This window comes from Musca autumnalis, unplaced genomic scaffold (genome assembly GCF_047663935.1).
Source record: "Musca autumnalis isolate F117 unplaced genomic scaffold, ASM4766393v1 scaffold_1, whole genome shotgun sequence".
Classification (NCBI taxonomy): Eukaryota; Metazoa; Arthropoda; class Insecta; order Diptera; family Muscidae; genus Musca; species Musca autumnalis.
This window is the reverse complement of record NW_027411644.1, coordinates 234,154,499-234,175,855: the sequence shown is the minus strand read 5'-3', so window position 1 is coordinate 234,175,855 and position 21,357 is coordinate 234,154,499. Positions and strand designations below refer to the sequence as shown.

General features: G+C 36.2%; 1 protein-coding gene across 8 annotated transcripts in view; it reads right to left on the bottom strand.

Moving 5' to 3' along the window:
- LOC141389216 (cubilin) overlaps positions 1-21,357 on the bottom strand; it is a 689,676-nt gene that overhangs the window by 33,287 nt on the left and 635,032 nt on the right. For all 8 annotated transcript variants that reach the window (XM_073960431.1, XM_073960432.1, XM_073960434.1 and 5 more), the window contains 8 exons: positions 19,818-20,029; positions 19,505-19,718; positions 19,023-19,240; positions 8,074-8,200; positions 7,886-7,987; positions 7,393-7,821; positions 6,918-7,321; positions 6,668-6,837 (listed from right to left, as the gene is read on the bottom strand). In XM_073960431.1, the coding sequence (XP_073816532.1) occupies positions 6,668-6,837; positions 6,918-7,321; positions 7,393-7,821; positions 7,886-7,987; positions 8,074-8,200; positions 19,023-19,240; positions 19,505-19,718; positions 19,818-20,029 (1,876 nt within the window). The remainder of the gene's footprint in view (positions 1-6,667; positions 6,838-6,917; positions 7,322-7,392; positions 7,822-7,885; positions 7,988-8,073; positions 8,201-19,022; positions 19,241-19,504; positions 19,719-19,817; positions 20,030-21,357) is intronic.

Genomic DNA, 21,357 nt, shown 5'->3' with positions numbered 1-21,357 from the left:
TTGGTTGAAAAAATCTTTTAAAAATCCACGCCTATCGTTCACTTTGCTTTATTGAAAAATCTTTAAAAATTCCACGCCTATTGTTCACTTTGGTTGGTTGAAAATCATTAAAAAAATAGACGCCCTTTGTTCATTTTGGTTGCTTTAAAAAATCCACGCCTATTGTTCACTTTGGTCGGTTGAAAAAATCTTTAAAAAATCCACGCCTATTGTTCACTTTGGTTGGTTGAAAATCATTAAAAAAATACACGCCCTTTGTTCATTTTGGTTGCTTTAAAAAATCCACGCCTATTGTTCACTTTGGTTGGTTGAAAAAATCTTTAAAAAATCCACGCCTATTGTTCACTTTGGTTGGTTGAAAAAATCTTTAAAAATCCACACCTATTGTTCACTGTGGTTGGTTGAAAAAATCTTTAAAAAATCCACGCCGATTGTTCACTTTGGTCGGTTGAAAAAATCTTTAAAAAATCCACGCCTATTGTTCACTTTGGTTGGTTGAAAAAATCTTTTAAAAATCCACGCCTATTGTTCAGTTTGCTTGGTTGAAAAAATCTTTTAAAAATCCACGCCTATTGTTCAGTTTTCTTGGTTGAAAAAATCTTTTAAAAATCCACGCCTATTGTTCAGTTTGCTTGGTTGAAAAAATCTTTTAAAAATCCACGCCTATTGTTTAGTTTGCTTGGTTGAAAAAATCTTTTAAAAATCCACGCCTATTGTTTAGTTTGCTTGGTTGGAAAAATCTTTTAAAAATCCACGCCTATTGTTCAGTTTGCTTGGTTGAAAAAATCTTTTAAAAATTCACGCCTATTGTTCAGTTTGCTTGGTTGAAAAAATCTTTTAAAAATCCACGCCTATTGTTCACTTTGGTTGGTTGAAAAAATCTTTAAAAAATCCACGCCTATTGTTCACTTTGGTTGGTTGAAAAAATCTTTTAAAAATCCACGCCTATTGTTCAGTTTGCTTGGTTGAAAAAATCTTTTAAAAATCCACGCCTATTGTTCAGTTTTCTTGGTTGAAAAAATCTTTTAAAAATCCACGCCTATTGTTCAGTTTGCTTGGTTGAAAAAATCTTTAAAAAATCCACGCCTATTGTTCACTTTGGTTGGTTGAAAAAATCTTTAAAAAATCCACGACTATTGTTCACTTTGGTTGGTTGAAAAAATCTTTAAAAAATCCACGCCTATTGTTCACTTTGGTTGGTTGAAAAAATCTTTAAAAAATCCACGACTATTGTTCACTTTGGTTGGTTGAAAAAATCTTTAAAAAATCCACGCCTATTGTTCACTTTGGTTGGTTGAAAAAATCTTTAAAAAATCCACGCCTATTGTTCACATTGGTTGGTTGAAAAAATCTTTAAAAAATCCACGCCTATTGTTCACTTTGGTTGGTTGAAAAAATCTTTAAAAAATCCACGCCTATTGTTCACTTTGGTTGGTTGAAAAAATCTTTAAAAAATCCACGCCTATTGTTCACTTTGGTTGGTTGAAAAAATCTTTAAAAAATCCACGCCTATTGTTCACTTTGGTTGGTTGAAAAATCTTTTAAAAATCCACGCCTATTGTTCACTTTGGTTGGTTGAAAAAATCGTTAAAAAATCCACGCCTATTGTTCAGTTTGGTTGGTTGAAAAAAATCGTTAAAAATTCAACGCATTTTATTCACTTTGCTTGGTTGAAAAAAATCTTTAAAAAATCCACGCCTATTGTTCACTGTGGTTGGTTGAAAAAATCTTTAAAAAATCCACGCCTATTGTTCACTTTGGTTGGTTGAAAAAATCTTTAAAAATCCACACCTATTGTTCACTGTGGTTGGTTGAAAAAATCTTTAAAAAATCCACGCCGATTGTTCACTTTGGTCGGTTGAAAAAATCTTTAAAAAATCCACGCCTATTGTTCACTTTGGTTGGTTGAAAAAATCTTTTAAAAATCCACGCCTATCGTTCACTTTGCTTTATTGAAAAAATCTTTAAAAATTCCACGCCTATTGTTCACTTTGGTTGGTTGAAAATCATTAAAAAAATACACGCCCTTTGTTCATTTAGGTTGCTTTAAAAAATCCACGCCTATTGTTCACTTTGGTTGGTTGAAAAAATCTTTAAAAAATCCACGCCTATTGTTCACTTTGGTTGGTTGAAAAAATCTTTAAAAATCCACACCTATTGTTCACTGTGGTTGGATGAAAAAATCTTTAAAAAATCCACGCCGATTGTTCACTTTGGTCGGTTGAAAAAATCTTTAAAAAATCCACGCCTATTGTTCACTTTGGTTGGTTGAAAAAATCTTTTAAAAATCCACGCCTATTGTTCAGTTTGCTTGGTTGAAAAAATCTTTTAAAAATCCACGCCTATTGTTCAGTTTTCTTGGTTGAAAAAATCTTGTAAAAATCCACGCCTATTGTTCAGTTTTCTTGGTTGAAAAAATCTTTTAAAAATCCACGCCTATTGTTTAGTTTGCTTGGTTGAAAAAATCTTTTAAAAATCCACGCCTATTGTTTAGTTTGCTTGGTTGGAAAAATCTTTTAAAAATCCACGCCTATTGTTCAGTTTGCTTGGTTGAAAAAATCTTTTAAAAATTCACGCCTATTGTTCAGTTTGCTTGGTTGAAAAAATCTTTTAAAAATCCACGCCTATTGTTCACTTTGGTTGGTTGAAAAAATCTTTAAAAAATCCACGCCTATTGTTCACTTTGGTTGGTTGAAAAAATCTTTAAAAAATCCACGCCTATTGTTCACTTTGGTTGGTTGAAAAAATCTTTAAAAAATCCACGCCTATTGTTCACTTTGGTTGGTTGAAAAAATCTTTAAAAAATCCACGCCTATTGTTTAGTTTGCTTGGTTGAAAAAATCTTTTAAAAATCCACGCCTATTGTTTAGTTTGCTTGGTTGGAAAAATCTTTTAAAAATCCACGCCTATTGTTCAGTTTGCTTGGTTGAAAAAATCTTTTAAAAATTCACGCCTATTGTTCAGTTTGCTTGGTTGAAAAAATCTTTTAAAAATCCACGCCTATTGTTCACTTTGGTTGGTTGAAAAAATCTTTAAAAAATCCACGCCTATTGTTCACTTTGGTTGGTTGAAAAAATCTTTAAAAAATCCACGCCTATTGTTCACTTTGGTTGGTTGAAAAAATCTTTACAAAATCCACGCCTATTGTTCACTTTGGTTGGTTGAAAAAATCTTTAAAAAATCCACGCCTATTGTTCACTTTGGTTGGTTGAAAAAATCTTTAAAAAATCCACGCCTATTGTTCACTTTGGTTGGTTGAAAAAATCTTTAAAAAATCCACGCCTATTGTTCACTTTGGTTGGTTGAAAAAATCTTTAAAAAATCCACGCCTATTGTTCACTTTGGTTGGTTGAAAAAATCTTTAAAAAATCCACGCCTATTGTTCACTTTGGTTGGTTGAAAAAATCTTTAAAAAATCCACGCCTATTGTTCACTTTGGTTGGTTGAAAAAATCTTTAAAAAATCCACGCCTATTGTTCACTTTGGTTGGTTGAAAAAATCTTTAAAAAATCCACGCCTATTGTTCACTTTGGTTGGTTGAAAAAATCTTTAAAAAATCCACGCCTATTGTTCACTTTGGTTGGTTGAAAAAATCTTTAAAAAATCCACGCCTATTGTTCACTTTGGTTGGTTGAAAAAATCTTTAAAAAATCCATGCCTATTGTTCACTTTGGTTGGTTGAAAAATCTTTTAAAAATCCACGCCTATTGTTCACTTTGGTTGGTTGAAAAAATCGTTAAAAAATCCACGCCTATTGTTCAGTTTGGTTGGTTGAAAAAAATCGTTAAAAATTCAACGCATTTTATTCACTTTGCTTGGTTGAAAAAAATCTTTAAAAAATCCACGCCTATTGTTCACTGTGGTTGGTTGAAAAAATCTTTAAAAAATCCACGCCTATTGTTCACTTTGGTTGGTTGAAAAAATCTTTAAAAATCCACACCTATTGTTCACTGTGGTTGGTTGAAAAAATCTTTAAAAAATCCACGCCGATTGTTCACTTTGGTCGGTTGAAAAAATCTTTTAAAAATCCACGCCTATCGTTCACTTTGCTTTATTGAAAAAATCTTTAAAAATTCCACGCCTATTGTTCACTTTGGTTGGTTGAAAATCATTAAAAAAATACACGCCCTTTGTTCATTTTGGTTGCTTTAAAAAATCCACGCCTATTGTTCACTTTGGTTGGTTGAAAAAATCTTTAAAAAATCCACGCCTATTGTTCACTTTGGTTGGTTGAAAAAATCTTTAAAAAATCCACGCCTATTGTTCACTTTGGTTGGTTGAAAAAATCTTTAAAAAATCCACGCCTATTGTTCACTTTGGTTGGTTGAAAAAATCTTTAAAAAATCCACGCCTATTGTTCACTTTGGTTGGTTGAAAAAATCTTTAAAAAATCCACGCCTATTGTTCACTTTGGTTGGTTGAAAAAATCTTTAAAAAATCCACGCCTATTGTTCACTTTGGTTGGTTGAAAAAATCTTTAAAAAATCCACGCCTATTGTTCACTTTGGTTGGTTGAAAAAATCTTTAAAAAATCCACGCCTATTGTTCACTTTGGTTGGTTGAAAAAATCTTTAAAAAATCCACGCCTATTGTTCACTTTGGTTGGTTGAAAAAATCTTTAAAAAATCCACGCCTATTGTTCACTTTGGTTGGTTGAAAAAATCTTTAAAAAATCCACGCCTATTGTTCACTTTGGTTGGTTGAAAAAATCTTTAAAAAATCCACGCCTATTGTTCACTTTGGTTGGTTGAAAAAATCTTTAAAAAATCCACGCCTATTGTTCACTTTGGTTGGTTGAAAAAATCTTTAAAAAATCCACGCCTATTGTTCACTTTGGTTGGTTGAAAAAATCTTTAAAAAATCCACGCCTATTGTTCACTTTGGTTGGTTGAAAAAATCTTTAAAAAATCCACGCCTATTGTTCACTTTGGTTGGTTGAAAAAATCTTTAAAAAATCCACGCCTATTGTTCACTTTGGTTGGTTGAAAAAATCTTTAAAAAATCCATGCCTATTGTTCACTTTGGTTGGTTGAAAAATCTTTTAAAAATCCACGCCTATTGTTCACTTTGGTTGGTTGAAAAAATCGTTAAAAAATCCACGCCTATTGTTCAGTTTGGTTGGTTGAAAAAAATCGTTAAAAATTCAACGCATTTTATTCACTTTGCTTGGTTGAAAAAAATCTTTAAAAAATCCACGCCTATTGTTCACTGTGGTTGGTTGAAAAAATCTTTAAAAAATCCACGCCTATTGTTCACTTTGGTTGGTTGAAAAAATCTTTAAAAATCCACACCTATTGTTCACTGTGGTTGGTTGAAAAAATCTTTAAAAAATCCACGCCGATTGTTCACTTTGGTCGGTTGAAAAAATCTTTTAAAAATCCACGCCTATTGTTCACTTTGGTTGGTTGAAAAAATCTTTAAAAAATCCACGCCTATTGTTCAGTTTGCTTGGTTGAAAAAATCTTTAAAAAATCCACGCCTATTGTTCACTTTGGTTGGTTGAAAAAATCTTTAAAAAATCCACGCCTATTGTTCACTTTGGTTGGTTGATAAAATCTTTAAAAAATCCACGGCTATTGTTCACTTTGGTTGGTTGAAAAAATCTTTAAAAAATCCACGCCTATTGTTCACTTTGGTTGGTTGAAAAATCTTTAAAAAATCCACGCCTATTGTTCACTTTGGTTGGTTGAAAAAATCTTTAAAAAATCCACGCCTATTGTTCACTTTATTTGGTTGAAAAATCTTTAAAAAATCCACGCCTATTGTTCACTTTGGTTGGTTGAAAAAATCTTTAAAAAATCCACGCCTATTGTTCACTTTGGTTGGTTGAAAAAATCTTTAAAAAATCCACGCCTATTGTTTACTTTGGTTGGTTGAAAAATCTTTAAAAAATCCAGGCCAATTGTTCACTTTGGTTGGTTGAAAAAATCCACGCCTATTGTTTACTTTGGTTGGTTGAAAAAATCTTTAAAAAATCCACGCCTATTGTTCACTTTGGTTGGTTGAAAAATCTTTAAAAAATCCACGCCTATTGTTCACTTTGGTTGGTTGAAAAAATCTTTAAAAAATCCACGCCTATTGTTCACTTTATTTGGTTGAAAAATCTTTAAAAAATCCACGCCTATTGTTCACTTTGGTTGGTTGAAAAAATCTTTAAAAAATCCACGCCTATTGTTTACTTTGGTTGGTTGAAAAATCTTTAAAAAATCCAGGCCAATTGTTCACTTTGGTTGGTTGAAAAAATCCACGCCTATTGTTTACTTTGGTTGGTTGAAAATATCTTTAAAAAATCCACGCCTATTGTTCACTTTGGTTGGTTGAAAAAATCTTTAAAAAATCCACGCGTTTTGTTTACTTTGATTGGTTGAAAAAATCTTTAAAAAATCCACGCCTATTGTCCACTACGATTGCTTGAAAAATCTGTAAAAATCCACGCCTATTGCCCACTATGGTGGCTTGAAAAAATCGTTAAAAAATCCAACCCTGTTGTCCATTATGGTTGCTTAAATCAATGTTTAAAAAATCCACGCCTATTGTCCTTTATGGTTGTTCCGGAAAATCTACAAAAATCATTGCTTATTGCACAAATTGTATTGCTTCTAGAAACCTTCAAAAACATCTGGGCCCCTGACTTATATCTAACCTATCAATACTTGTCCATACATACCGGTGCACCAACAGTTTTATCACTGGTGGTAAAACTAATACGAGCCGTTTGTCCCGTAGAAATATAATGCCATTGTTCCATGGGTGGTTTTTCGCCACACAATTCCAAAGGCGGTTGATCAGAGTCCACATTTACCCAAAGACGCAAAACAGCAGCAGGGCAACCACGATCTGTTAATAAAATTATAAAGAAAATTGTCAATAAGTGGCCTCCAATAATACGTCTCCTTTCGCCAATTTTTTCCACTTACTTGCTGGATCACCCTCCAATGAGAAATGTTCAAAATGTATGGAAAGTTTATAGCCCGGTTTGGCTGTCATCAACCAATTACAGGCCATCGAAGCCATGCCACGTCCTGGTGCCTTATAACCGGCTGGATAGTTGGGCGATGTTATAATGCCTGAATCTTCATTGGAAAAGTTGCCTCCACAGTCGCCTATCTCACTCTTGGCAGTTTCAAAAAAATAACGAGCCTTAAAACCGCTGGCCACATTCTCTTGATCGGTATGCAATGTAATACGCAAGCCAACCGCACCCCTTGGGCTCTCGACGGGGCCGGGTGCTGTCATACCACAATAGCGACCAAGAAAACGATCATTATTATCCCGATAGACGACATACATTTCCAACCAATCTTCAAAACAGTTAACAGAGCTATAGGAAGAGAAATAATGGATAATTGAGAAGGTTATGTCTGAAGGTAGTGGGTCCCTCCCGATACTTACCCATATGCCCCAGCTGTTACATTTGCATTTCCATCAGCCTTTATTTTAAAATGATCAAATACAATTGTCACCTGTTCATTGGCTTCGGCCAAAAACAGATATGAACAATTCGTATCCGAGGGATAATTCGATGGATAGCGGGGGCTGTTCAATTCGCCACGTTTTTTCGATGAACTGACATAGGTAAAGCTGCAGGTGCCATCGGGGGCAGCTGTGCCTGGTATCTTGTACTCAGTTTCAAATGTATATTTACCCTTAAAACCTCGACCTTGCAGTTCACCCGAACTAAAGACCATGGCCAGACGGGGACCATCACTAACAACACGTTGAGTTTCATTGCCACACAATTCATAGTCGAATTTATCATAGGCATCGGCAGTCTCCTGGCCCTTTAGATAGACCTTTAAATAGCCATCGGTACAGTTTGATCTGAAAAAGACATTTGAAATTGAAAATTGTTCCAAACAATATGGGGTGGACGGACTACACTTACTCGCTCTTATCCTTATGCTCAACTTTTGGTATATTAAATGCCAAAAATTCCAAACGTACCCGTTCCAAATGTTGGGCATCTTGCATACCATAAATGAAATATCTAGGAAACAGAATATGGGAATGGATTTTATGATACATAGCTCCTCTTGAGACCCATCGTTTATTGTTCGTTTCTTTTTTACTTACCTACAAACTGTCTTTGGTATATAGGGATAGGGATAATTTGGCGATAGAACAAAACCAGTGGATTCCTTTTTAGATAAAATCTTTTGATCACATTCGGAGCCACGTATGTGAATGCCATCATTTTCTCCTGTTTTATGTTTTTGTTTTGATTCATAGCGAAGGAAGACCGATGATAAGAAATTTTGTTGTTGTTGTTTATGTGGTAGAGAGTAGTTGATTTTGTTTTTTTTTTTTTGGAAAAGTTCAGATCATGTGTTTGGCACAAGTTGTTGAGGGGGTTTGAAAGTTTTGAAAAAGTTTCCATGTAGATAGGACGAAAAAGAGTAGTGGTTTTTGTTAAGTTTTGTTTTGCTACAGAATTTTTAAAAAAATTAACCAATAACCGTTGAAACAAAAAATTAAACAAAATTGAAATTTATAGTAACACATCAAAATTCCTCAGCGGTCTGGACCTTTTGATATCTCGTTCAATAATAACAAACACATACAGTAAGCTATAAAATGTAAATCAAAATTCACTCCAAAAAAATATGCTGAAAACTTGAAAAGAACTTAAATTTTAATTAGAACTGTAAATATTTTCACTTCGAACCGTTTTCTTTATACATATCGCTCATTTACTCAAAGAGTGACACATCTAGAAACAAGTAAGAAAAGTCTATAGTCGGACGGAGCCGACCATGGGATACCCTATACCACTATCCCTGGACAATCGCTCTCCACGGAACTTCTTTTCAATGATTGTGAAAATTTAATTATCAAATATCAGAGATGTAATGTATAATACTTATGACCAAAACCAAAAAGTTATCTAGCACGATAAAGACATTTTTGTAGCAGGAAAGGAAAATTTAGTTCACACAAACTAAAATGTAATGAAACCCACTTATGTAGTCTACTTCTTCCGTTGTTCAACCGCTACGTTATTGAAATTTTTACCAATTTCCACAAAAGTTTCAGTCCATTTAACCCGCTATGTATTATCTGATCTTCACGTTGGTTTGTACGATTCTTCTTCATCATAAACTCAAACTTTGTTTAAAATTTTGCGGGTTATTATTTTGACCTACAGAGCCGCTACAAAATTGGTTAAAATTTTGTTTTTGGTCCATTTCATCTCCTGAACATTTCACGATCATCACCAAAAACTATTCCTTTCTATTCTGGCCCGAACCCAACCTCCTTAAAAATTTTTGTTACAATCGGTCCATAATTGCGGCCTTAAGCTTGTTTACAATTTTTAATGGACGGACACACATCACTAAATCGCTTTATCTAGTCGAGATATGGATTTTGGCATACCAAATAAGGGATCTAGGAGGAATATTTCGTGGTGTTACATAAACTTTTGGAGAGACAATAAGTAGCATGGGATAAAAATGTGGTTTTCTACACAGAACCAATTATATATTAGACAGTAGGCCCGTTATCTAGCAAACACTTTATTGCAATTTACATCAGAGGAAAGGTCAGTAGTTTATTTTCCATATGTGGGCTACTTTGCGAAATATATATGGCGAAAAACAAAATTTTTTTTACAATCGATGAATCCGAGTTTCACCCTTTCAGAATTCGCGAACTGTTAACATATTCTATATAGTATGATATACATTCTTTAAACTGAAGTGTTTTAGGAGGAATCCCATAAGGTCGGCCATTAAAATTAATTTACGTGGAAGCTGTGTTGGCATCAATGTAGAAAAATAGGTAAAAATGGGTTGAAGCCAACAAGTTTTTTTATGCTCCCTTCCGATTTTAGGCTTAACCTTACATTTTATAGACATATGCCCAAAGAAAGACTCAAAGAATACTTCATGGGCAATATGATAGCAGTGTATCATTTTTCGATATATCCACTGCATCCACCTAAAATTGATGCTGACATTTTGAAGCCGGAATTTCGGGGTTTTTTGAATTGTTTTAATAATTCGGACGCGCAACAAGATAATATTCAAAACTCACATTAGGATTATAAAACTCGTGATTCTACGTCGTTTAATGCATATCTCATGAGTGTGCTCCTTACAGCATCCTAGTAATTGGAGTCTAAAGGCCAATATTTGATGTGTGATTTTTTTTAAAAAACCTTTTTTTTGCGTTTAAAATTTACAAGTGCCATTCAATTTCCTTTGTACCCCGCGTGAATTTAGTTTTTTTACGCGACGGATTTAATGAGACCTTCCGCGATCGAATCCATCCACTAAAACCGCGGATATAGATACCCTGAAAATAGGAAAAGCAGCAAAAAATTATTTCGACAAATCCGCGTACTAAACCGCGATTTTCTTGAAATTTTTTTACGTAAATGGAATCCTTTATACGCGATTATAATATTTGCGAAAACGCGTGTCATAAATTACAGAGATTCGCGTGTAATATGGGTTTTTCACCAAAAATATAATGTGGAGGCACATCCGCGGTTCTTGAAGAATCTAATTAAAATTGGTATATTTGGACGTATTTTTGATAGGCGCTGACGAAACCGGATGCGCATCAAAATCGTATGCACATTGCGCGACTTTTACCAACTTTAAGGTTTTTTGCAGTGTATGATGCAACTGGTGGCACACAATGGCCCCTGAGTGAAATATCGAAATATGCATAAATTTTGACAGAGATTGATTCGCTGTATCCAAAAACGGATGCGCATCAACCAACTTTAACTAATTCGCGAATGACAGGCTTTTTAATTATAATATTAATTGAATGATTGTAATTTCAATATTACTCTTAATTTCCTACCCTTATAAGTTATCACAGTAATCAGTTAAACTCTCGCGATGGTAAACCATATATGTTGATGAAGTTTTAACAGTATACATTCATTATTCTATGGGATTTTAGCAAAATAGTTGGAGAACTCCCAAATATTTTTTTCTAATTTTTAGAATCAAACCAAAAAAATATTTGCAACAATATTTTCCAACAATAAGTTTTTCTCTTTTGTTGTTGCTATAATATGCAATTTACGTACCCAATCTCTATAAATTTGGTATCATATTTTTCTACGCATTGTCTAGATTCCGCAATATTCTTTAATTTATTTTTTGAGGGTTTGTACGGATTCTGGGACAGGATAATTTGGATTTACTTCAAAATTTTTTTAATATTTGTTGACTTTCCGCGAAAATAATAATAAATTTAATAACTATTTAAACATCTACGAATAGATATGGACTGCTGTTAACGATTTATGCATACATTTTCTCATAACAACAAAAAAGATATTTTTAAATATTTTTTCTTTATATGAGAATAAAAACCGCTATAACTTTTGCGCGCATTGGCCAATTTCGTGAACGCGAGCAGATTTGAAACCGGATTTTTTTCCTTTACCTCTGTACCAAAAATCGTAGATGTTCTCGTAAAAAAAAATTTTAATTTTTTTCAAATGGAATTGTAAAAGAATTTTGTTATTCGCCATATGTCCTCAAGGAATTAAAATATCGACCAAAAATAAAATTTTTATATTTTTCATACAAAAGTAATGGTTCATTTCACCTGCTAAAGAATATCAGATCAGCATTCAAAATTGTACGCATCTTTTTCGACCTATACTCTTTCCCGGTACAAAATTTCGTGGCCATTGATGTATAATTGCGACTTCTAGCGAGTTTATTATTACACTACAAACAAATAACGGAATACATTAGGCTGTAACTCTGTTATCTGATCATGCACACCAACATAATTGGCATCAATTTAAAGGTCAAGCGTTCCACTTTCAAGTATATCTCACTTGTCCGGAATGTCACTTCCAGGAATTAAAATATAAGCTGTATATTAAAAATTTTCACAATTTTCACACAAAAGTTTTGGTCCATATAACCCTCTAAATATTATCCGATCGCCATCTCAAATTGCAAGCTTCTCCTTTGTGATATACTCTTACCTTATTTAAAATTATGCGTTGATCGGACTATTATTGAGACATACAGAGCCGCTAGAAAATTGGATAAATATTATGTTTTTGGTCCATTTCACCCGCTAAATATTTCGCGATCATCAACAATAAGAATAGGGATCTATTCTGATCTGAACCCGACCTCCATACAGAATTTCGTGACGATCGGTCCATAATTGCGGCCTGTAGCGTGTTTACAATTTATTATGGACAGACGGACGGACGGACGGAGGGACGGACGGACACACATCTCAAAATCGCTTTATTTTGTCGAGATATGAAGATTGATATACCACATTGGGGGTCTCCGACGAATATTTCGCGGTGTTACATGAATTTTTACCAAAACAAACTTATAATACCCTTTTCCACATTGTGGTATAGGGTCATGACAGAACTACCAGGTAGTGGTATCACACCAGCTGATCGAATATGAAAAGTCAAATCCCTTTATAAAAAAATTATTTTTGTTGTAATTTTCCCAACAACATAAAGAAAGTTTTGACATAACATATTCAAAATTTTACGATGCCACTACCTGGGTAATTGTGCCATGTATAGGGTATAAAAAAACAGTTTCGAGAAAAAATTTGACTTCCCAACTTAAACAATTTTTACACAAAAAAATTAAATAACAAACAGGGACCATATTTTGCAAACAGCTAAATTACTATGCAAGATCAAGCATGATTTGAAGTGTTTAAATGCTTCAAAAGCCCAAAGAACTTTCTTTTGTTAAATTACACTATGCAACACTGAAAATGCAAACAACTTCTAGTATGCATTTTTTGAAAGTACATATTTAGACTACAAAAACCCTAGTAGGGTTTTGTCCTGCCAGATACAGTTCGGATTTTATGGCATCATCTAAACGGGGCTAAATCTACACTTTTTTGCATTTATGAGGCCTTTATCTCAGAAACGAATAAGAATTTGGCCTTGCCGTCTTTAGCAATATTGTAGCCCTAATCTAGTAGAACTTATCTTTTGAAAAAACCACATAAGAAAAACTCCATCTAAGGCATCAAAATCTATAAAATATAGAAAATTTTACATAATTGCTGAAATTCTGGTCAGTATTGGGTAAACTATTGGGAGTTGAACCAAGTAACCTTTTGCAAAAATCTTTCAAATAAAGTTCTCAACAATTCTTCAGAATATTTTGAAACTCTAAAATGCTTACTTCATGTTGTTTCAGCGGTATTTTGCATCATATCTTTTACAACACGTATTTCAAACACAGTTCACGCCAACAGTTTATTCTCGAATTTCGGATTTCACTACATTATTGACATTTTTATTAAATCATCGTTTGAAAATGTACTGAAAACAACGGCATAGAAGCATTTTACAACAATGACATGTTCTGAAGAGTTGTGTAGATACGGTGCGAAATGTATAAAAATTGTGGAAGAAGAAGTTTCGCATTGGATTCAGAGATATAGCCCCGAATTTCTTTAAAAACTCAATATTTAACCATGTTTAGATGGGACCATAAAATCCCAGCTGGATCTGACACAACAAAACCCAACTAGGTTTTCTTGTCGTTTGGGTCTGTACTTTCGAAAAATCCTCAGTTCGAATTGTTTGCACAAGATCACCTTAAAAATGTTGCACAGTGTTATTTTAGAATCGGTTCAGATTTCCCAATATATATTTTACATATTCACAGTGGTGTAGGGTGTCATATAGTCGGCCCCGGCCGACTTTAATCCTTTCTTTACTGGTTCCAGTTAAGTTGACTTTTGGAGAATTCAAAATAGTAGAATTGCGGAATTTGTTATAAAATTTGCCACCGACAAAACAAACCTAAGCGCATATCTTGGGTCTGTTTTAATGAGTCTATAGAGGTTTCGAAAAATATTATCTAAGGATCCACGTTACGTGGTCTAACTCTGGATCTTGATGGTGACCTGCAATCATGAAACCATTATCAATCTCTCACTGAAAAAGATGAACATGTGATAGTCAGATTTTCTACCCTCCCAAGACTTTCAGCCTAAAGGGGGGAGGGTGGTGTTCTCTCAACCCTTCCCTGGCTTCTGGTAATAAAAGAAAGTCTTGAGTGTTTCTACCAATTGAAAAATACGATGATGCCTTATGCTGATGATGTTACAGTGCTAATAAGTGGTAAATGTTTGCTAACCTTTTCGGACCTGAGGCAAGGTTCTCTGCTATAACTATCTGGTTGGGCTCATGACCAGGATAGACAAATTTCCCGATTTTCAGTCACCATTTTTCGGATGGACTTGGATTACAACTTTTTCTCGAAGCTAATTATTACGGTGTAATCCTGGACCTTTTATTACTTGGAGAAGGAATATTGAGGAGTGCACAAAGAAATGTCTTACTGCAAAGCTCTTACTTCTACAACAACTCTATAAGAACAAATTGGGGACTTGCCTGGTTGCAGGGACTTGGGAATAAGGTGCTACCGTCCAAACTACATATCAAGTGTGAAAAGTGTTGCATCAATTCTGATCATCTGGTACAGTTTAAAGCTGCTAGGATTGCTTTTAGATGTTGTGATACACGGTAGATTTGAGGAACGAACATCAATTCGGAACATTTCCTTTTAGCAAAAATGCGATCTAACGCAGAATGGGTTCGGCCAACTATAGAGGTATGAGTCTCCTGTGTAGTTGAGACAAAACTAGTCTGGTTTGTCGTCGCAGCTGACGCTCCTCAGCTGTTCTTCGAGGACCATATTCACACGATTGCTGTTTATGGCATCTGCGACTACACATGTGTGAATGCTTTTTAAACCTGCTTGATAGGCTTGTTGATCTAGGGGTTCTCTCTTGTAACATTGGACCTCTCTTTCTAGATCATGAAGATCCCTCCTGACATGCGTGAGGGGTGACCAATCCACCATATGGTGATTACTATGGCTCTCACGGTAACACCCAAGCAAGTACTGCAACAAGAGCATGCCATTGTGTTACTGTACTGGAAGAATCTTTTTCTCCTCATGTAGGTGGTCCACTGAAGACATGAGGGGGCATCTTGTCGCAGTTCTTAGGGCTCTTATATTCGCGGACCACACTGGGACCACAAAGCTTTCCACAGACCGACCTATCGTGTTATGTGTGGTCAACAAGGTTTCTTTTCTTTTTGCACCACAAGTGACTTGAGGAGTTTGTTCCCATATCCCAGCTTGTCGCAGGTAGCTGTGACATGCACGGGCAACGTAAACATGCTTTCAAATGTGACCCCTACAAATAGGTAGTGGTCGGAATTCTGCTACCATCAACAATGACATTTACATCAGTGGTCTGTCCAAGATGATTGCACAATCTTGGACAGACTACTGATGTAAATGTCATTGTTGATGGTAGCAGAATTCCACCTGGCATACGTAATTCCATCTGACATACGTAATGCCAGACGACATTGAGTCTGAAGGGGGTGGAATACAGTTCCGGAGATATTACCCCACCTTGGGGAACTCCATGTTTCATTCTACGGTGATTCGACTTTATTTCGAATGTCCACGAACGACTGCCATCCAACGTCGGAGGGGAGTCTCTGCTCAACGCCCTTAAACAGCGTAGAGTGCTTGACAGTATCAGAGGCTTTTAATAAGAGGATCAACACCAACAATGTCCTATCGCACGGTTTGCTCTGATTCAGTCCTCGACTAATATGTGTGGAGATGGCGTACATCGCTTTTCTCCTTACGGAACCCATGATGAGGATCGGGAACTGCATAGCTATTTCTGACGCTGGGGAGGAATAAACACTCGAGAATTTTTTGCTACGGACGAAGAAAACTAAGTCAGTCTAAACGATTCACCTTTGCTGACCTTGCCTGGCTTCAGAACTGGGCCACCCTACCCATTTCCAGACTTCGGTGACGATTTGGGTGGTGTGGAGATGGAGTACATCGCTGTTCTGCTTACGGAACCCATGTTGAGGATCGGGAACTGCATAGCTATTTCTGAAGCTGGGGAGGAATAAACACTCGAGAATTTTTGGCTACGGGCGAAAAAAAACTAAAGCAGTCTGTATAATTCACCTTTGCTGGCATCCGTGCCTGTCTTCACAACGGGATCACCCTGCCCATTTCCAGACTTCGGTGATGATATGGTTGGCTAGCGACAGGTTGAGAACTTTGGTGAAATGCTCGACTCCCGGCGCACCCAACTGTTTCAGCATTACCGTGCAGATTTCATCATTGCCCAACGTTCCTGATGGTATTCCCAGCATCATCCATTGTAAATTGTAGTAGTTCAGGGAGAGTAGTACTCTTCTTTTCGTCCTGTCACTCCCGGGCTGCTCTACAAACTGTCGATTGAAACTTCCTAACCTCCTCGAATCAGTCAGCGTAACGTCACCAAACGTGACTGAGGTCCTATCTTCCTCCTTTCCAGAGTTCGAGAGAGATTTATCCGTTGTCCACACTTGCCCCGGCTCCAATGTTGCAACTCTTCAGATGTTTTATCCACTTGTTCCGTTTATGCTCACCAACCAACCTGTTAACTTCCAGTGTCAGCCAAGCTCATCACGCTCATTTGCTAATCCCGTCGCATCTTCTGGGTATTCGACCAGCAGGTATATAGCTAGCGGCTGCAGCGGTGATGATGTCTAGGGGCGTCTTCTCTGTTTTATAAACATCAGAAGGGATGGACATATAATTTAGGCGGTGATTAGTGAACTCTTTGAAACTAGGCCAATTAGTTTTCCCATTGCTTATGTAAGTGCGGCGTTCAGCGGTCTGCTGAAGAAGGCAGTTATGGGGATATATGATCCTCTCCGAACGTGATGTATGCATTGAATAGATTGTTGCAATAGGAAAGCTAATCCCCTTCCAATACTTCTGGTGCGATCCTCCCTCAGTAGGTTGTAAGCATCAGAACGCTTTAAGCTGCAGTTGTCGGATTTTGTAACATTTTAAGATTTGTATGGGGCCAAATGTGAATTTTCACGAAATTGCTCTAAAGACCACATTTATTGTCCAAGCCTTCGTAATATTTTGTCCAAACTTAGTTTAAGTTCGAAGATGAGCCATATCGGTCCACTCTTTCAGGTACCTCCCCCCCACAAAAGTTCAAAAATGTTCGGAAAATTTGTATGTACGATATCTCTTGGGTGCCACCGTGGTGCAATGGTATGCACGCCCGCCTTGCACGCAGAAGGTCGGTGGTTCGATTCCCCGGCCAGGCAACACCAAACATTTTTCAACGGTGGCAAAATACCCCTCAGTAATGTTGGCGACATTTCCTGAGTATTTCAGCCTTGAAAAACTTCTCTATAAGTGGTGTCTTAGGACACGCCGTTTGGACTCGGCGATAAACAGTAGGTCCCATATCATTGAGCTAAATATGAATCGGGGTGCACTCATTGATATGAGAGAAGTGTCCCTTGTCCCGTATGGGATGTTGTGGAACAATGTTGTTTTGTTTGATATCTCTTGAAGGGAGCAATCAATTGTGTCCATATTTTGCACATCGTGAAATTTCTACCTGACGTATGTAGATGAGGTTCCAATATGGACTCTATCGGTGCACTTCTTTGGGTACCTCCCACACATAATTTCAGAAAAGTTCAGTTTAGGACCTGCTCTCGAATTCGCTTCCCACGTTACGATGGTACAAGCTTTATCATGGGGCAAGTTCATACTTCCTGAGAAAACAGCCTGAAAGGTGTAAAAATCCCTTATGGCACCATGTGAAGTAGTTGGAGCGCAGATAACTCTCGAACGGTTCTGCCGATTCGGTCCAAAATTTGGATATCGTGCTCACCTTCCTACACCACCCAGAGTTAAAAAATGTCACTAGAATTGTACGCGTTATATCTGTTGAACGGAGCAGTCGTCCGAACTGAGGATCTCCAAATGTAGTTTTATAGTCCATATCAGTCCTCTCCTTAGGGTAGCTCCCCCACAAAAGTTCAACATTTTTGCTTAAATGCAGTTTAGCATCAGTTCAGGAAGATCCCTTGGAAAATTATACAAATGTGGTCCTGTTTACAGTGATATTAGCTATGTTCCTTTACTTTTTTAATAGTAAAAGTAGCAAAAGAGAGAAGTTCTCTCTTCTCTCAGAAAACTGAGAAAATTGCTCTTACGTAACAAGTTTTGCATAAAAGTAAAGAAACGGAAAAATAGTAGATTTGGCAGCAATGTCAAAGAACAAACATGGATGCTTAAAAAAATAACAAAAAATAAATTTCACTGTTTTTTTATTTTTTATTTTTATTATTTTATTTTATTTCTTTTTATTTTGCTTTGACAAAGCGCGTGGTTTTCTTTTTTCCTTTTCCCTTAATTGTCAAATAAATATCAAATCAGCAGTTTGACAGATTTTCCAATTTTTACACAACGAAATTTGTCGAGTAGAAAGTAGTAAAAGAGAAAGCCAATAGGCTATCTCGCCTCTCTCACTCTCTTAAAATTTGCTTGCAGTTTTACTACTTTTTGGGGTTAAGGGACGCTTTCTAAGTTAAAAATGGTAAAACTGGTCAAACTTGAAGAAACTTTAACGTGAAGGAACAAAGCTATTATGTTTTTTGTGGTATAGTGGCCCAAAATCTCTAAATGATACAGTGCCGAACTGAAATGACAGGTGGGCACGATATCTATGGAAAGGAATGACTTCCAAAATAAGATCCACTTCCAAAATGGACTATGTCGGTCCATTCCTTCAAATACATCCTCCGCTTTTGAGCTTCAAACCAAATATATATTTTTGCCGGAAAGTTCATACTTCCAAAAAGGGCCACAAAATATGCGTATACGGTATTAGATTCAATATTGTATATAGATGAAAGTTTCAATTCACAAAGGCTGAGGGTATAGTTCTGTCGGCAAAACTGACTGAAACGTTTTTATTTGTTTTTTTTTTTAAGTTTTCAATACTGTTGGCAACGATGCCTAAAAAACTGAATCCTCTCTAAAATCTTCCTGATACAAGTCATTTTTCATATTAACTTGAATTAACGCCATATAAAATAATAACAAAAATTAAATAATTTGAATACATAAACAAATTTCAAATATACATACATAAATATACACAATAGAATTAAGTTGTTCAATACTTACGTATAAAATCTAATTTAACAAAACTTTCACTAAATTCATAAATTCCTTTAAAACCACGATTTTGGGTATTTGCAGTGCGCGATAATGTAAAAAAGTGAACAAAGAGACTCGATTCGCTCGAATATAAAACTAAATTTCTTTGTTGTCCGCAATATGTACCAATTAATGCTGATGAATTGTCGGGACCATCGTAAACTTTAACATAATCGAATGGGCAGCTGATAGACAGATTGACATTGACAGACAGATTGAGATTGAGTTATTTGTTTGAAGGAGATGATAGAGGAGAAAGAAAAACAAAACAAAAAAAAAAAGAAGCGAGGAAAGAATTTTGTTAATAATTTTGTAATGGAAAGTAAAGCTTTATCAGCTAAAGTATATTTTTTCTTGGAAAATATACTTTAGGGTTAAGCTCTTTTGTAGCTTTGGCGGCTCTCTCTCTCGCTCACAATTTGTGAGTGACAGCAATTAATGGTACTCACTGTGGTCCACCAAAAAATAGATCAAAATCACGAAATTCTAAACGAACTCTTTGATTCGATTCACCCAAAAATTGATATGTACACGACATATCCTTGGGATAGGCACCCGGGTATGTGGGCGATATTAAGACGCCCGTCTTATTTATACTCAAACTGGGTGTTATTGTATAGGAACATGGTGAACCAGCTATGGGTATACCAATTTCATATTCCGCTAAAAGAATAGAAGAAAAATCATGTAAGTTATTGCGGGGGAAAATGGTAATGATGTTAATGGGCTGGCTCCTTGGATCCTCTGCTTCAGCATACTTACATGCATTTATAAATCTAAAAGTGCCTTCGAATAGATCCGGTGTTGTTAGATTTTTATTGGTAAAAAATGAAATAGCTATGGCACGATACATGGAAATGCGTTGTCGGGGTGGTATTGTACCACAATAACGGCCACCAAATGGTGAGTTTATCAGTTCTGCTGGTTCCGATGATTGCACTTCTGAGTATATATCCATATACTCATGAACACATCTGGAAATTGGGAAAAAGTATGCATATTATTTGGGGTTACGATTGAAGATGGGGATAATGAATAAGATTTTTAGATGTAATACACAGAATTGAAGGAAAGCGGAAAAGAAGGTTTCATTTCGTTGGTTTGGTTATTGTTGAAAGATTTTTAACGTCGATATTCCAAACCTCCGCCTGAGGGTTACTTCTTTACATTACATTAAAAATGTTTTTAGACCCTACCCATGTTAAGACTACGATCCGCTTCAGACAATATGTAATGTTGTGTAGCAACGCGAATATGTCCAAGTGTGAATAATTTCAGTTATCTGGTGGCGGATCTCCAGTATCCACATTCCAAAATTATATATCCTAAACTGTCTGAGTTCTTAAAGAATCCCGATACGTTTTACTATATTAATAACATTCAATTGCTCCATAAATCTTTCGCAAGCACTCATGCTTCGGATCCCTACATAAGTAAGGGGAGTGTCAGTGTCGGGTAGAGTGTAATTTTTGTTTGACTAGAGATGGTTTTCCTTTTAAACTGATCACTTAGACCATTGTTGTTGTAGCAGTGTTTATTATTGCATGTTCGTTCCTCTGCTCAATCTGGCTCTGGGTTTATCTCCAGTTCCAGGAAAGTGGCTGTTTCGATGGGATGTAACCACAGGTTAATTGTAGTTAGATAAAGAGGTTTGGGCAATCGAAAAGGTGCAGTGTGGCGTGCGGGCCCATGCCGCATGCTGGACAGATGTAATGCACGGTGCGATCGATCTTTGCCCAATAAGAATTTAGGCCACTGCAATATTCTGAGTGTATATTTGCTTAAGGCCTTAACAACTGCGTCCGTGCGAATGCTATTCAAACCTGCTTGGTATGCGTGTTGATCTGGGGGTTCTCTCCTGTATCGTTGGACCTCTTCCTAGAGAGCGTGAATATCCTTTCTGATGTGCCTGGGTGTGTCGGGCCTACCCACCAGATGGTGTTTGGCATCTCATTGTGTTGATGTACTGGAAGAATCTTTGCCTTCTCATGTAGATGGTCCACTGAAGACATTAGGAAGCACCTGTTGTTGTTCTCAGGCCGGAATTCTGACAGGATTGAATCTTTTCCCAATTTGTATCACATAATCTCGCGGGACAAACTGGAGCCGCATAGCTTACCACAGAGCGGCCTATCTCAAAAATGGTAAAACCTACGAAAATACCGTAAAGGTCAATCTTGTAGAGAATTTTCATAACTACAACATTTTCTTCAGTCTCATTTTGATAGAACTTGCGGTTTCCAAGCAAAATCGCAAAAACCTAAACCCCTAAAAATGTCAACTTGAATCGCGATTTATTTAA